Source organism: Cebidichthys violaceus, unplaced genomic scaffold, assembly GCF_023349555.1.
Source record: "Cebidichthys violaceus isolate CVI_PGR_0920_01 unplaced genomic scaffold, fCebVio1.0.p SCAF_2, whole genome shotgun sequence".
In the NCBI taxonomy this organism is placed as follows: Eukaryota; Metazoa; Chordata; class Actinopteri; order Perciformes; family Stichaeidae; genus Cebidichthys; species Cebidichthys violaceus.
The window spans coordinates 14,027,455-14,045,681 of record NW_027176372.1 but is presented as its reverse complement, the minus strand read 5'-3'; the positions used below and the strand labels follow the sequence as shown (position 1 = coordinate 14,045,681).

The window sequence follows — 18,227 nt, the reverse complement described above, 5'->3', positions numbered from 1 at the left end:
ACGATCACAAAGGTGAGGTCTGGCGTGAAGTCACATGACACAGAGTGCTGCTGAAGCACACCGCCTGTAGACTGACAGGTAAGACAGCTGTAAATAGCATAGGTCCCATGTGAGTAATGGGACCCAACAGGCTGAGAGAGCACTCAAAGGAGGTCATTAATGACATCATTGGGCTAAGATGTCACTCTGGTGTCTTCAGAAAACGCATAAATGAATGTCATTTATTTTGTAGGCTTCAGGGCAAAGACAGAATGGCATATTTATTTGTTTCCTGAAGAAACACTGAGACACTTCGACACTGTACAAAATATGTAATTCATGAAATTCTTTAGGAAGTCCTGAAATATTCCTCGATGATGGCTCCAGACTGAACAGGAGCACCTACTATTGAAAAATAAATGTTTTATTGTAACCAGCGGAATGGATGCATCTGATGCATAGTAGAAAAAAATATGAAAATGTCCCTGAGCCAAAGCTCATTTAGTAATAACTGAAACAATGTCAGAACCAAGATGATAAGCGGCTGCATACGTAGGTAGAGGAGCACCTTAGTGTGTTACCCAGAAGTAAGAAAAGAGGTTGTTTAATTTATTTATCAAATATGAAATATTTATAGGTTTCAATCTGCTAGCAGAGAAGGACTAGGCAGGACAAACTGCAGTGGAAGAATCTGAAAGTTGCTTTATGGGTGGATGTTAATGACAGCATCTGGTGGCGGCTGCCTGCTGCTCCAAATACATTTAAGTCCTAAGTGACATTATCAGGCTTTCAACCAGTCATGACTGAGTAATTTCTCTTGGCCTGACAACACACTGCAGACCATTAACATACCACTCTTTTGTGAGCTGGACTTTGTCTGTGAGACAGTGGGAGTGAACACCTCACCTGCATGAAAGGTGAGGTGTCTGCATGTAGATGCATGCGGATATCCCAAAAAACTGCAGATGTTCCGGTCGAGCCAGTTTGACTGGAGTAATGTGTTTTCCCTCCAAACAGACAGCCCCACCTCATGAGTTTACTTTGTAAGAGAAAGCTGGCTTTTATCAAAGCTATTCAACGCATATTTCAGACAAGAATGAGGAACAACAGTAATGAGTCACCTAATCAGCACCTGGGAACTGCTGCAACTATGACAGCGACTAAGTTTTGGGTGGAGGATTAGTTCCCTGTGAAAGAGAGAAGTTAATTATGTGGCTTTAATGCACCTAAAGTGCTGTTTGATTTTTGGTTAATCCTCATCAAACTGCTGCACAAGGATTATGCATCTTGACTGACACCTTGTTCAAATTAAACTGCTGAAACACATCCTTGTACACTTCGAAGCACATCTGCACATATACAAAATGATCAAGCACAGCCGCAGACAGAGGGGATGGAGGAGAAATCAAAAAAAGAGGGAAAGGCAATGTTGAGACAGATCACATTCAATGAGTTAGCAGCCCTCTCTGAGTAAGACAGTATTTTAAATAAAACATGAAAGCTGGAGAAGAAGGCACTCCTCCCTATACAGCAACTTGTGACAAGCAATGATATTCTGAGAGACAGCACACCAAGCTAAGAGGCATCCCTGGGGAGACCCTTCCCTCTCCATCAGATAGACTATGTATCAGAACCATCAAACACAGGCCCTCATCCCACAACATCCCAGGCTCCTCAGTGGAAGCCAGACTGACCGTCGGGCTGTAAGAGGCTGATAAGCATTTATGCACTGACTTCCTCTGTGCACTCCTTCCTCTGTATCTCTGGTTGGAAGACAGAAGATCCATCACTCACAGACGTGAGCTCTACAGTCATCAAGAAGTTAACTTTCAATACAGAAAAAAAAATATTATTCAGACAGAGCTAAAATCAGGTCCTGTTTAGGCTCCTTTTCTCTGCCAAAGCCACTGTGAGAGGCTTGAGAGGAAGGGCCTGTATCAACATTGATATGAACATGTAAATAAGTCATGGCCAATCTCTCTTTCTCTCTCTCTGCTCTCACTCTCTCTGTAAAAGCGTATGCACATTTTTAGAATTCCCTGAGTTCTGCTGATGTGAAGAAAGAGATGAAAGATTCATGCTTGTTTAAAAAATTCAAACAGATGTCCTGAACTTTCGGTACATAGCCAATATGGATACATTATTTAGTCTTGGGATGCCAGAAAGGGAATGTGGGGTTTTGACCTTACAAATGCAATCCACACAACAATAAAGCAAATAGATAAACCCAGTGATTAGGAAAAAAATCAATAACAGTAACTGCTTTGCATCTCCAGCAGAGAATAATACGATGTACAATTCAGGTTTATTTTCTTTTCCTTTGCTCAGTAGTTCCCAGCAGACTTGATGTGGACTGTGCTGACAATTGCAGGTAAAGTTGCAGAGCTGGTCAGTGAATGCACCAGCAGAGGGAGACCATGTCATATGACAGAGCTGTAAATACTGCTCTGCTTGTATTTCCCCTTTTCTGCACATTTGTAATAACAAAAATGGTACCCACAAAACAATTATAGTGGGATGTAGAAATACACCTAAACGTTTAGGCTATAAGACACAATAACGTAGGTATTTGGGCCTACTTAATGTAAAACAGCCTTTCAAAACGTTTTATATTTATCATTATTTAAAATCTTGTTTAACAATTCCTAAACTATTTTCTTGACATATACGATTTTTACAATTATTTTACTTATCCTTATTATATTTTTTTTATAACCGTGTTTACTAAAGTTAAAGATGTTGTAAATGTAAGAGCAGATCAGCTGTTAAGGGTTAAACTGAGTCGGACATGACACTGAAGTCGGATTCAGCCAGATGAATTAGCCTAGTTGTGATTGAGTCCTTGTTAGTAGTTTGTTTTAATCTAAATTTCACAGGGGGTTTTCGTGTCGTCATACATTTGGCACGAGTTAGTCGGTGAATGTGAAGCTCGCGCGTCGGTCCTGCGTCTGAGCCGTAGTTGTCCCGTCCACAGCCTAAGTGCGTCATGGCGACAGAGGCGAATAAGTTACGCATTTCATAATCGGAGTGTGCGGAATATCACCGTGGCGGTCCGCAGACACACGTGTAAGTACTTCATGTTTCTATACTCTGTGTTATCGAGACGAATGCAGTGGATATTTCATCCTGTGCGGGTATTTCCTGTTGCTGGCTTACCTGTGCAGCCAGGTGAGTTAACACCTGTAAGCAAGCAGTGTTTACTACAAAGCGCCTTATCGTAGTAATTTCACCTTATCTAACGTTTGAAGTTGGTACCGTCTTCTATACCGCCTTTTATACAGTAAAGAAGGACTTTGGTCAGTAATTTTGAAACTCATTCATTGTAGAATGTCTGACATTAACTTCTGACGTCACTCGTTATTATTCTCTCTCCCAGCATGGTGGATTACAGTGTTTCAGAGGCAGCAAGAGCCCTACTCCCAAAGAGAGGTGGCCCTTTTAAAATGGAGGAACTGGCGGCTCTAAGTGACTTGCTGGAATGCCCTTTGTGTTATGAGCCACTGGACGCGTCTGCCAAGGTCCTTCCCTGCCAGCACACTTTCTGTGTGTCCTGCCTGCAGAGGCAGGAGACAGCCCACTCCCAGCTGCTCTGCCCCGAGTGTGGTTCTCCTGTCCCAGCCAGGACGGTGGAGGAGCTTCCTGCGAACGTCCTGCTAGTGCGGATCCTGGAGGGGCTCCAGGGCTCGCAGGGGCCCGGCAGGGACAGACAGACAGCCCTCTACGCAGTGCCCTCGGTCAGGGGTGGCTCGACCGTCAGGGAGGGTCAGCAGCAGCAGCTTGAGAGTCAACACAGAGAGAAGCAAGGGCACAATGAGGTCAGTGACCGCCCCCAGCCTAATCCTCTGCATACCTATCAGAATAACTTTGGGTGATAACTTTGACAAATGATATAAGGTTTTTGTTTCTGTTACAGTAAATTACCCAATCTTTCAATCGCCATGACCGACTGTAATTGTTCTATTTGTCTACTGTAAGAAAATACACAGTGTTAAACATGTTTTATTTTAATATTGAATGCTGCCCATTTTCCACAGCCCAACATTTTTTTATTTTTAATGCATTTAATCCTCTTTACTTTGGATTTCAAACATGACCTTCGAAGGTGTCCCACATACATACACATGTACAGTTATTTTCTATCACACAATATCACAATATACTGTATTGGCTAAGTTTTCTGGAAACTTTTAATGTATGAAATCACCAGACATGAATGTTTTTGCTCATCCAGTAAATTAAATACCAGAAAGAAAGAATTTCATCACATTGATGCAAACAAAAATCAATATTGCCATAGAGCAATCCTTCTCATTGCCCACAATGTCCTAATACGCCCACACATGTTAAAGACACAGCTAGCTCCGTGTAGACATCGTGGTGAAATCTCTGACTCTTGAGAAATGTATATTTCTTCATTATTGTCTTCTCTCCCAACCCTATAATGGCTCGTTCATTTATTCCTTGAAATGTATTGAATAGGATCTCGTGCCTCATCTCTGACCTATTGAATTACTTACTTACTCACCACTGTGTGTTCACCAAACTTAAGTGGGATTCTGTGGCTAAGATAATAAGAGCTGGAGTGTGATTTGACCTACCAGGTCCTAAATATTTTCATCTGACGAAGTGTGAGTCAGTGTTCCTTTGGGGCCTGAAGTGATGAGATCTCCTCAAACCTGCATGAAACCACAAAACCCCTGATGGTTTCCTTCCTCAAACACGACCCGACTGAGGAGAGCTCTGTCATAACTTTTAACACCTACTATACAGGGCAGTAGGTGTATACCATACATTAGGAATTTTTACGTATCTTAGCAAATGGAATGGGAGAAATTAGTTACATAAAAAGATTCAACTGTAAAAATAAGTTAATTACTGAAGGAAAGGACGAAAACAAATGACCAACAAAAAGTAAATTGCAACATCTATTACATATGGGACTCACAGAATTGTAGCTCACAGACTAGATTTCAACTTACTTGTCATTGGAGTAATGATTTGAATCATTCCATACCTTATGCTTATTATTGTTCAGTAGTACTGTTTAACAGGTGTATAATATTAATTAATAATATTGGATAATATTATAAGATCTGTGCAACTTATTTTGAACCGTCACCTAATTCAAACCCAGCAGAGATCTAAGGATCATAAAGGCACTTCACAGTCAGTAAATCATTTTGCAGTTTTTATTTGATGCCGATGTTTTATTCTCTGAGGTGATGAGAAACACAGAAATCTGCCTTCTCCATAGTCCTGTGCAGAAACTGCTCCGAGCGTTTAAGAGTTTACTTGTAATCCGTAGCTTGAGTTCAGCCAGAGTTCAAAAAGCGCAGCCAAGTTCACGAGGGTGAGTTTGTGATCATTCTGCTGTTTAAATGCTTGCTTCAGAAACCTCCAGTGCAAAACGATATACTGTTATTTCCTCCACCATCTTTCTTTCACTAAGGCCAGGTATCACAAAGGATAATTTCATCAGTGTGCTTCCCTCAAAAGAAACAATATGTGGTCTGTAGATACATTTTTGGGGATGAGCCTGATAAAAAGCAAGCTCAGCCTGACACTAAGAAGGAAAAGTAGATGGATGTAGGTGGTTTATTAGAAACCTGTGTTATTATTTGCAACACTTAAATTCCTGAAAAACATTATTCTAATTACTTAATATTCATAATTCTTTGAAAAAGCTAGGGATTTTTCCTGCAAAACATGAAGATGTGGAGAGAAATTACATTTTAATTCATTTTGTGAAAAGTCGTATAAGTTTTGAAATATAGTTGCAGAAAGTAATATCTTTGGGCGTTCCTGTGCTGTTTTCTCTCAACATCACTGAACAAGTGTGAAGACATTATCAGTAACGCTTGAGTCAATACTTGACTTTAAAGGGAAAAAGGAAGTGTCATATTAAACACATCTGTTTATGATATCTAGTTAAAAAATCATCACACATCTATATCTGTTTAGCACAGAATCTGTTAAGAACATGCAGAGGTTTGTCACCCAGTACTCTTGTTATTAAAACTGAAACCTGACTGTGACTATCACTCTGGACAGCAGCATTTTACAGATATTTTAGTCTCTTTTCAAACAACGATCTCAGCAAAGTCCTCGGTCGCTGTTTGTCACAGTCAAAGTAAAGGACAAAATAAACTGCATTATTTCACCTCCTGAAAATGCAGTTAATTTGGAAAGACACAAAAAAAATGTTTATCTTTAAAAGAGAGCGCAGTCTAGACAGTCTGTACACCCGAAACATCTTTAAAGTAATTGATTTCAACATCATCAGAAAACGTATATCATCATGTTTCATAAATTCACCACTTCATTCGAACATACAGTAGCTGATGTGTGACTTTTCTCGTCTGTCGTCCAGCGTGCACTCAAAGCTTTGGTGCTTAACCAACGAGGTGATACGTCGACAGAGCTGGTCCTCGCGCCTGGAAACAGTATCGCACAGAAACATAAAGTGGATGAGAGCTGGCACCACGGAAACGGCCCCGACAGCAGCGGCGCGTCTGTCACTGCCAGCGCACTGCAGGCCGTCAGCCCTACGCCTCAGCTGCAGTCCCAACCTCAGGCTCTCTGTAGGGCGCTGCACGACTTTAACCCCGAAGAGAGCAATCTGGAAGACAGTAAATATGGTCTCAGCTTCCTCAAGGTCTGACTCTCAAACTGCTGACTTAACACAGCGTGAAAACTTACTAACTGTCAAGGGGGTTCAGTCTTGTATGACTTGATCTTTTAGAATACTCACAGGGTTTCCTTCTTTTTAATGAATGTACAAAGAAAATGATTATGCTTGACTTTAACCTTCAGGAAATAATGAAGCATTAACCTTGTGAAAAGAGCAAAGGTGCTATTTCACCTTAATTTTACTGTGTGAGTGTTCGCCAGTGTGAATGATCGGAAGACGAGATGCCTCTGGCTGTGGGTAACTAACCACCTCTGCTTAACCATCACCTGGGGAAACCTTAGTGCCAAGGTGTCAATTGAGGGATCATTTCATTCATGTATTGAGAGACAAAATACCAAATATTTTATTACCTGCTGAATTTATCGATTAATTGGTTGGTCAATAAGCAATCGTTGGGATTATAAGTGAGCAAAGGTGACGTCTTTAAAGACGTTTTGTCTGACGAACAGTTCAAAACCCAAAGATATTCAATTTACTATCATGGAAGAGTAAGAAAATCTGAAAATATTCACATGTTGGAGACTGGAACTCCTGGAGTTTTACCGTCTTAGCTTAAAAAATACTTTTACGATTATTTGATATCTCAAAATATTTACTTTTTTCATAGTTTCATGAAAATTCTAAAATTAGCTTGATTTTTTTTTTGGGGGGGGGGAGGGTTAATATCATTACTTTTTATTATTTACTCTGCTTTAAGAGACGTGTGGAGTTGAAGGCTCAGACCTCTGCTGCTGTGGTCGTTACTAACCCTGAAGGATTTCTGAGGCAGTTATATAAGGGCCTCAGTACTTGTGCTCTCCATTAAAGCACACTTGCGCTCTGTTTTTTTTGTTTTTTTTCAGCTTTAATACAGATGGTCAAATGATTTTTAGAGCGAGGCTGGCCACAGAAAGGACTGGACCGGCACACACAAAGGCAGTTGATGTCACATGCTGCAGGAGACATGTAGTGCTCGGAGAGTGCCCAGTCTCTCCAGGGAGAGCACACTCTGTTATAAGCACCTGGCATCCTGTTTGTTTTTTTGTTTTTATTTTTGTTCTAGCGGTTTCTCTGCCTCTCACCTTTTCACTGCTTCCTCTAAGTCCAGTTGTGTGTCTCTTACTTGTGGTTTTGCAGGGAGACATCCTTACTGTCATCAGACGGGTGGATGAACACTGGATTGAAGCCAAGCGAGGGGAGAAAGTTGGAATTTGCCCTCTGCAGTATATAGAGGTGAGTTTGTCTGAGTTATCTCTCTCTCTCTCTCTCTCTCTCTCTCTCTCTCTCTCTCTCTCTCTCTTTTTCTACCCTCCTTCATTGTTTGAATGTGGATCGTGGCCTTTTCCTCCGTGATCAAGGTTGACACCTGCCGTTTGGCACCTTGGTCTGATGGCATAGCTCCTGTAATGAATTGAACCATAGATGTCGTCGCTGGATGTCATTAATTCCAGGTCACTGGCGGGGCGCTACCTTGATTTTCATTCAAATCTTTGATTCATCCGTAAATGTCACTCCTGCTCTGCAAAGTGCTGAGGCAGAGAGATAATCTGTGAAGCCGTGCTGTGTCTGCAGCTGCTCATTAGTCTGTGACTATGTGGCTTACTCAGGTTGGCAGCGCTTGCTTAGCTAGCTGACTGTCATTTGTTTTCCTTTGTACTTTCTGCCTCTAGGAATTAACTTCATCCGTGCCGGGGGAAATTGTAATTGTTGCTTCAGTGGGGTTGATGTGGTCCCTTTTAATCACTTCTTGTTAACTTCCCTCACTTGTCATCTGTTTTTTTGAGGGAGGTTTACCTGATATTTTGTTTCTCTTCCCCTCCTCTTATGAGTCTTCTCCTCCTCATACGCCTTCTCCATCTCCTGTCCACCCGTGTCTTCTGCTAAAGCCCCGCCTCAGTGGTGCTCTTCGTCTTCTTCTACCTCTGTACTCTATTCTTCCGTCCTCCTCTTCTCTCCTCTCCTCTCCTCTCCTCTCCTCTCCTCTCCACTCCCATCTCCTTTCTGAGCCTCTCCTCCTGTCGTGCAGCCAGGCGTGAAGACACAGTAAAGCTTTCTTTGCTTGGGTGGCATAACGGCACATCACTGTGGGGAGTGAAAGCATTAACCCTGTCTGTCTGCCTGCCTGTCTGTGCAGCTTCTCTCTCAGCACCAGTCAACCCTCCCTGGCTTATTGGCTGGTACTTATGCTCCTGCCTGCCTGCCCGCCTGTCCAACAAGTTGTAGGGGTGAGTGGAGTAGAGATAAGTGGGTGTATTTAGACAGCCGTTTCGCTGATCAGCAGGAGCAGAGGTTGACAGGCGCCAGTCGCAGGCAGGAGCAAGTTGGAGAGAATTTCCTTGTCTGAGGATTGACTATTCTCTGTGTTGGGAATTATCCTGATTTTACACTGTGGTTTCTCTTTCTTTGTTCATCTCTCTCAGCCAAACTCAGTGGCTGCCAAACTGCTGGAGGGAAAGCATCGGAGGGGGAGTGACTCAGCAGACTTTCACCATCGGACTGGGAGTGGGGGCAAAGACAAGGCCACTGACGTATCCAATAGGACCACCCATTACGGAGTCCCTCAATTCCCAGCGAAGACACCCATCATCAATGCTTTTCCCCTCTCCAACCAGTGGAAACAGCCCGCAGGCAGCAGTATCCGATTTTACCCGGCTGCCAAAGGAGAGACGACCAACATCAGCACCTTCAACAGCTTCAGCCGCCGGGGTCAGCCACACCAACTCTCTGCGTCTCTTGCCGCCCGGGGCCACTCTCATCCCTCCAGAGTGAACTCTCAGCGAATTAGACGCCATTCTGACTCCACACACAGACATCTACAGGTGAGTCGTGCACCAACGTATTTGCCTTTATGCAAACTATGGTGATGATGTGATAACGTTTCCCAGGTTTGTCAGATTCCTCTTTGAGCTAAACTGTGTTTGGCTTTGTTTTGTTTGCTGTGATTGGTTTTAACAGAAAACATGTGGCTGGCAAAAGGCATGAAGGCTTTCTGTGAGATAATAGATGTTTTTATTTGAGTCACTGAGGGATCAAGTTGGGAGCCATGACACTAAGCTTCAGGAATGAATGAGAGAGAGAGAGGCATCGCCCTTATGTTGTCCGCTGCATGATTAAGACAACACAGATGTGGAAAAGGGCTAGATATGAAAGGAGTGAAGGCTGGAGGTGAGTGGACCGAAACTCTGAAAAGGCCTTTAATCAAGAGTTCTGGGACATATGCCAGGGTTTCCCCTCATATGAATAGCGGTCTAACAGGGTGTGTTTCTCAGGGATATATAGTTCTTGAGGGACGTTGTGTAGTTGTCTTATTGTGTCTGAAAGCTCCTTTGACTTTACCGTTTGATAGAATGATGAGTGTTTAAGTCTAAAACACATACAGGCCTCATAAAAGTACTTCAATACTGAACAGCTGAGCTTGCCTTGACTGCTATCATGTTGTGTAAACTACTCACAAGAAGAGTGTGTGAGACTCTATTGCTCTTGAAACAGACTATTAGTAGAGTTCTTCTAGTTTCTTGAGGCTCTTTCAGGGCTCCCTTTGGTATCAATGAAACCTTCTGATTATAAATTTTGAAAAAATTCATAATCAATTCATGTGACGAACATGATACCTGCTGCATATTTTATACAGCCTGTATCGCATGGCAGGATGTTGGATGGACGATGAAGAATATTAGTTCTGATCGCCTTAGCTTGAAAGTTTTGAAGGATGTATTTCATATCAACCATTGTATGTGTGCAGCCGGACACATTGGCATTCCTTTATGTCATAAGATACTGTAAATACTGCATTAAGTCATAGCCAGCTAGTGTCTGAGTACAGTGCCAACATAAAAGCCTCTGCAAGGCTTAATGTAACCTGCTGCCAATTGCCCTGCCCCCTAAGATAATGATTTCCTTTGATTCAGTTGAAGTTTCAGCTCTACCCTGCAATTATACATGTCAGAGCGACAAAAATGCTCCTGCATGTTGGAGAAAAAAACAGGAAAGGAAGGGAGGTGAAGGAGCCTGGAGAACAAGATATTAAAAAGTAGGAAATAGGAGAGATAAGTCAGTCAGAGGAAAAGTTGAGAGGAAATACTGAACTTAAGATGCCATAGAGCTGGGAAGAGAAACAGAAAACAAAATGTGTGTGCTGCAAAAAAGGCAAAACACAAGAAGTAAGGAGAGGGAGGAGGGGAACATAAGAGATAGATGGAGGCATGGAGAGTCCCTCAGTGTGTCTGCTTATCTCTCTCATGCTGATGAGTCACTGGTGAAGTTGGTTACATAACAGAGACCTCTCTCCCTTGCCTTCAAACTCCTTCCTCTTCACTAAGCAGGTAACACTCACTCTCACATCAGTGGGCCAGTAATGGCAGACAAGCCACGCACCCTTTTTAAAGGAGCCCAGGGCTCTGTCCCTCAAGCCTAAGCTGAGCTCCCCACTGACCAAGCCAGCGCGAGTGCTATTCTTAGAGCTGCAGCCCATCAGCTCTCACCTCCAGCTCCACTGTTTCACAGAGCGATGTTTCTTCCCACAGACTGTGGATGAAAAAGATGCGTATTAGTGTGAATATTGGCACGGTTATGTAAGAGCAAATTTTAGGATGGAAATGAGACAAAAGCAAAAACATCTTCAAATGCGACATAGAGAAGTTCAAATATCAATCATCATACTTCACTGGTGCACCCAAACACCTGATATTTTAGTTGCAAAGGCTTATTTATAATTAATTCCCCCTTGAACCTTGTTAGCTATTAAGTCCAAAGGGAGAGAGTTAGTTATACGCCTGGAGCGAGGAGCAACCAACAAACTCTGATCAGAGGACCTAAATGATCACAAAGATCACAATACTCTTGAATTTGATTAGGCGCCAGTGCAGAGAAATAGAGATTTGTGTCACCTGTGACATTTTAGAGAATATGGTCAAAAGCTCAGCAGCAGCATGTTTGACCACTTTGTGAAGTTAGGTGAAGAGCGAGTTATATTATTTGAGATGGAATGAAATGAAAGCATGAATTAATGTTTTTTCTGTGTGTTTATTCAAGCAAACATTCTTTTGTTCCTGCTTCTCCAATTTGAGGATTTGCTGCTTTTCTCTTTCTCATATTGTAGAGTTGAATATCTTTGAGTCTTTAACAAAACATGCAGCTTGAAGATGTGGCCTTGGGCTTTAGGATTGTCTGGCATTTTTCACTTTTTCACTGACGGACCAAGAGATTAATTGGTTGACCAAGAAAATAATTGCCAAATGAGTTAGTAATTGAAAATAATCCTTAGTTGCAAACCCGCCCGTAGTGCAAAAAAGCTGCAGTCAGTTTCCTTTAGTCTGCCCAGAATGTATTCTAGAGTATACTTTAAAATGAATAGTTGTCTCAGTCAGATCCTGATCCCAAATAGAAAGCTTTTATTCAACAATATTATTTTATTAAAAATTCAGTTCATCTGTGATACTGACATGAAAACCTCAATCTTTAATAACTTATTTTAGGCCTACATAAAATATGCATGCATCGACTCCTTCCACCTGAAACTCATTCAGAAGCCAGCTTCTGCTTCTCTTGGCTCATCAATTAAAAGAAAATACTTGTATAGTGCAACATGTGACTAGAATGTGAATAAAATCCAAATATTTAAACTTTTTACACAAAATGATGTTGCTGGTCAGTCATCTGATCCAGTGAGATCTTGGACCAGGGAACAACCAGGCGTTTCCCATAATGCCTTGGGATCAGACATTGTGTGGTGATCGCTGGTGGCCTGGCTCATCTCGAACAAGCCTAATGTTACTAGAGTTTGGTGATATCACGGTTAAAACACGTGAGGTTGTGCAGTAATTCATTCTTGCACATTTTCCCTTTGAGTTCATCACAAAGAAACGGTATTGTCTACTCCGTGTGTCCAAAACCACATTTTACTTTTGAGCTTTACAAATCTTTATAGTACATGTTTTTTGGGTGGGATTTGGGGATTCCTTTTTCACTGTTTTCAATAGGAAATATTGCTGTCTGTTTCTTTGTGATAAGCCGAGTTACAAAAATGTAATAGTGGCTCTAGATTTCTGATACTAGAGAGTATTTTAGTTTTTTGCTAAAGGGGCAATGTTAAAAATGAACCCTCTCTGAGTTCTGTATCCAGACTGCTCAGTCACTGCACCTAGCCATTGCATGACTGTAACATAACTGAAGCAGTATCTGGGGAAAAAAATCGAAACAAGAATAGAGAAAAGACACAAGGTAAATGATTTAATGCATGAAAAAAATAGTTGTTGGGCTTTTTTCTTGTCATGTCAGTGCTTTGCTGTTAAAAGATAGTGAATAATTGCACGTAAGGATGTCTTCTGCTTTCTGTCCTTCATGCTGCTTCAGCAAAGACAGGAAGTTATCTTTTCTTCAGGAAGTTGCTTTTATTGTAAATGTCATGCGAGTGTCACAAAAGACTCCTAGACAAAACAACTTTAGATGACAGCAATGCTTGTCCATACTGTCCCCTGTATATGATGGAAGGCTAGCATGTCTTCAGGACATTATATCATATGTTTATCTCGCTTTACTTCTGCCTCACAGCACTGGCTTTGACAAGTGAGGCTGTGCTTAAAGCAATGGCTGCCTCTTGATTAGGACTTCTTTTGTGCTTCTTTGAGGTAGAGTGGCAGAGGTAGAGTGGCAGAGCTGCAGGATCCAGATGCATGCTGTAAAGAGGGAACCCCAGGCCCACAGGCCAGCATTAATGCTTTAAGCAGTAGTTGAGTGGTAGTGCTGTAAATAGGCCAACCCTTTGTAGACGTCACTGTGTAGATAATAGCACTGGGAAAGTTATTTACGCCTTTCTGTAATGGTAACAATAAGAATTATGTGGGTTTTTTTTAGACAAAATAAAACATACAATAAAGATGTCAGTAAAACACTTTTTCAGTATAGCAATTAAATAATTAGGGATTAAGTTTCATACTGTGTTGTTAACGGTTGCGAGACACACCTCAGTGTCCCTCCCTGCTGACTGTGTCAGGTCTGACTCACAGCCTGCTGACTTTAAGCCTTTCTCTGCTTTAAAAAGAGCAGCTCAGATCTATGACAATAAAATGCAAAAGATGTCTTCCAGGCCATAATATATATTTTTTTCTGTACTGTATTTTAATTAAAATGTATACACCATTTTTTCTGTTTTAATGAAGTTGGAGCTTCAACTATAAGCATTTAGAAAGAAGATCCAACAAATCATATATGATATACAGACGTCTGACAAATTAAAGGAAAAAAACCTGAGAACACAGGGGGTCACTGAATAGTTAATGAGCAAGAAAATGATGTAACGTATATGTTATGTCCTTGTCTGTCACCATATCTCAACCCAATTGAACACCTATGGGAGTTAGACAGTTTCTCCACTGCCATCATTAAAACACCAATATGTTGTTTAAAGATGGGTTTGTGTCTTTGTCTGAATTAAAACAAAACACATATTCCTTTTTGTAACAGGTTTGGCTTGTGGGGTTATTCCTCCTGCCATTAAGAGATCCTTTCCTAACATATATCCATACTAAGTAATGGGGACAAAATCCACAAAATGTGCTGAAATATATCCTGAAGTTAGTATGAGGCAGCAGACTAAGTTAGATAAATCAAGTGGATAGTTACTGTCTTTGTAGCACAGACTTCTCTGATCAGTCCACCACTTTGGTCCATACTGAAATATCTCAATAACTATGAGACGTTGAATGCTAGTGGCTTTGCTGATTCCCTGACTTTTCCTCTAGCGCCCCCAGCAGTTTGATAATTAGTTTTTTTATATACGGAATTATGGTAAAGATTATACCTGTTAAACATCAACATGTTATCAGCATGCTGAAGTTAGCATTCAAAAGCCCAGCTGTGCCGAATTATTAAAATTAATTAAAAATACTTCATTCGTCCCTTAAGGGGCAATTTGGGGCAATCGCGTTTGCAAACAGTAATAATAGACACTCTTGAATAATGTGCTATGCAAAACCTCTTGAAATCCATTTGATAATAAATCTGTATCCATCCCTTAACAGAGTGAGAAGAAGATGACCAGTGACGCTCCACCCGCCATCTCTATGGCTCTGGTGAACCCCCAAATGTCCTCGACCTCTGCAGACAGCAAAAACTCCTCCACACAGCAGCTCTCCATCAGCGTGTGAGTCACTGTTTTCAACATTATATTATGACATGATAATGTAAGATCGCTGGCCCAAGATATGACTAGAAACACAAACAAGAAACACTCAATTACCCACAAAAGGGTGTCGGAATATATACATATTGTAGAAAGTGTGGTCGTCACATAAACACCCCCCATGTGTGACCCTTCAGATGTGCCGTCCTGTACTCCTACAAACCACGGCGGCCTGAGGAGCTGGAGCTGAGGAAAGGAGAGATGGTGGGAGTTTACGGAAAGTTCAATGAAGGCTGGCTGCGTGGGCTATCGCTCAAAACGGGCAAAGTGGGCATTCTGCCCAGCAACTACATCACGCCTGTGCTCAGGTGAGAGGCTGTGATCCTTGACTGCTGAAAGTGGGAGCTGAATGACATGTGGATTGAGACAGTGATTTAGTGTGGGCAGGACGACGTGTCATCATGCACACATTTTAATGAATCATGAAACAAAAATACAACACTGAGCCTGGTGTTTGGTGCAAAGAAACTTTAACTACAGTATACTAAGTGTCTCATTGCCTCCCTGCAGAACCTCGGCCAGACTCCTCGAGACCAAAGCAGCTAATGCGTCCTCACAGTACAACACAGTTGCCGGAAAGAAACCCACTGCTGCCAAAAATCCTGCTGTGGTCCTCGCTCTTGATAGGGTAAACTCTGATGGAGCGATATACTCAACAGGACATGTCACATCTGTGCCAAATGGAGCGCAGCATGCAACGTCATCCACTGGCGCTGGAAAACCGTCTCTCTATGAGGGTTCACAAGGTTGGGACACTGTGAGGCGCATCTTTAACCCTCACAGAGGTGAGAGATAAACCACCACATCTGCCTTCTAATTGTTTGATTAAATTAAAGAGATTTAGCCAGATTGTCAATGACGGCCTATTAAATATTTTTTCAGGGTCAAACTATTTCTCCCATACGTCCAATCCGAACGTCCCATCCAAGTCTCAGCACTTTTCACAAATTCAGGCGTCCGGCTACTCACCTGCCCTGCAGAGGAGGAAAAACAGCACCTTCTTTTCTAACTCTGGCAGACCTCGGGGCTGGATGACTGAGTCAGCAGCGCCCTCTGCTGCTGCAGTGTTTAAGGACTTCACTGCTTCACATCAACACGACAGACAGCCTCCCAATGGGCCTCACTCAATTCTTGTCAGACCCAATTCACACAAGAATAATGTCGACAAGGTAATGTCATTCTGATGATTTCTTGCGAGAGGCATGAGCATGCATTTGTCTAAAGATAAGTACTTAGTGTGCATTGGTCTTATACTATTGATCCTTTTGAAATATGGGATCACTGTTCTGCATGTGCCTTACAGTTAATATTTTACTCCCCTAGCCGGCAAAGTCAGTGCGGTTCTTCACTGATGAAGACTCCCCTCCTCCAAGACGTCGGACCTCCTCCTGGTCACCAGGAAATCACGTTCCCTCCAACGGCCCTGGCCCCCCTCCGTTAGAAGTCTGGGCCCCATCGCTCACGCTGGGAAGAGACGGACCGGGGATCATTCTCAAAGAAGGAAAAGCTCCTATTCTCAGGAAAGGCCTAGAAAATGCCATCTTTGATCTAAATTCTAATCCGCAAAAAACAATATTGTCACAGCCGTTGCTATCAGCCGCGCCCGCTCAGTTCAGCCCCAGCAGGTACGTTGAATCTGTCTTTGTCCTTGAAAATAAAAAGCATATTGATTAACAGACAGACAAAGTAGACTTGAAAGTTTTTCATCGATTTGACGTACTGGACAAAAACATCTTGCAACTTTTGCTTATTTCCCCCCAGACACAGAGTGACCACAACGCATTTAGCCCAGACGGACTCAGAGCTCAGTCTGCTTCAAGGAGACCTCGTCCTCGTCCACAGACCTCGACCTGATGGACGAGTTCTGGTTACTCAGGAGAGCAGTGGGCAGACAGGCTTATTCCACAGCATTGTTTTTCAAGCCCTCGAGAGGCTCAGCTGACTGTGTGGTACTGTAGTTATGTATATGTCTATATATCATTTGTTCAACTGCCAAATAACTTAACTGAACAACGAGATGCGGGTTGAGGTCCAAGGGTTAATACTGCCATTAACAATTCTTTGAAGGAGGTGTTTATTTTTGTCCTGTGTGCATATGAGAGTGTGGTGAAATTCTCCAGAGATAGTTTGTGTGTTCTTAAACGTATGTGCATGTTTGTTACACATGTACTATTGTAAGATTTTGCACAAAATCCCATCTAATGACTGTTCCTTGTTCCATACCCATGTTACACACATTGGTGAGTGCCTTTGTCAAAACTCACAAAGAAACAAACTATATTTAAATATATTTAGAGAAATTATGAGGTAAAATAGATGTACTGCTTATGTGGTAATAAACTATACGTCCAGAACGTTTGTAGTTTGGTGTCTCACTTCAGATGTAAACTCTAATCCTTTAACAAACAACAATAACAATGGAGAAACCATTGCCTAGATGCAAAAGTCCTGCATTCTTTACCTCAACTGCAGAATATGATATATAAATAAAGCAAAAGTAGGCCCACCTGTTCTTGCAGCATGTTGATGAAATACTCATGCAAGAACCATTTTAGTATTTCAATCGAGTTAACCACTCCATATTACGTTTTGGGAGTGATACTGTGTTCTACATGTTCCACACTAGTTCACCGTGTGTCAACTGGTTTGCGGTAATGTAAAGACCTAAAAAAGTGATTGGGAATATGTGCCTAACATTACTTCAGATAATAAGGGGCTTAACTTGGGTCCTACCTGATTTTGTCTTGAAGAGGGTCCCGGTGTCATAATTAGAGCCAGACCGATATTGGATTTTCAAGGCTAAACATCAATATTAATGTGATTGATTATGATTTTTGTTTTTTTTAAACGTCGTACCTACATAAACACATATGAAACACATTTTTTGATGAGGATCCCTGATATTTTGTTGTTAAAAAAATTGTTCTGAGTGGGACATATTGCAGTTGAAAAAACATATTATTTGATGTCTTCTTGTATGTCAGAAAGACACTGTTCCTGAATAAACAGCAGCATTTCTTTGAGACAACTTTACCGCAATTTGTTGATAGCCCTTGATCTGCTGACATATACAAAATACTGATATAGCTGCAATAAACTTATATCAGCCTGACTCATTTTATTATTTATCAGCCTAACGCTAGTCAAAATCTAGGATCAAGACCTTCAATATTTCAGTATTGTGCACACTGAGTACATGTGCCAAATGAATATGTGTACAAACAAATTAACACATACTAAACTTGGGGCCAAGGACAATTCTTGCATAGGAATGTCACACAATGAACAGAGAGTGGGTGTAGTGGGGGGTCAATGTGGCCCAGCAACTAATTTTGGGAGTTTTGTACCTCTGTACTATTTAATTGCACTGAATTGAATCACCTACAGTAGGCCTACTTG

At 41.7% G+C, this 18,227-nt stretch overlaps 1 protein-coding gene across 2 annotated transcripts; it reads left to right on the top strand.

Moving 5' to 3' along the window:
- Positions 1-2,774: 2,774 nt before the first annotated feature.
- Positions 2,775-17,182, top strand: sh3rf2 (SH3 domain containing ring finger 2). 2 transcript variants are annotated; one of them, XM_068714574.1, is made up of 11 exons: positions 2,775-3,045; positions 3,356-3,794; positions 6,350-6,634; positions 7,787-7,882; positions 9,070-9,468; positions 14,668-14,789; positions 14,966-15,136; positions 15,339-15,613; positions 15,711-15,997; positions 16,152-16,453; positions 16,590-17,182. In XM_068714574.1, the coding sequence occupies exons 2-11, from the start codon at positions 3,357-3,359 to the stop codon at positions 16,768-16,770; spliced, it is 2,556 nt and encodes an 851-aa protein (XP_068570675.1). In that variant the 5' UTR covers positions 2,775-3,045; position 3,356; the 3' UTR covers positions 16,771-17,182. The 2 variants fall into 2 exon arrangements, with proteins under 2 accessions (XP_068570675.1, XP_068570676.1); XM_068714575.1 differs by lacking the exon at positions 6,350-6,634.
- The last annotated feature ends 1,045 nt before the right edge of the window (positions 17,183-18,227 follow it).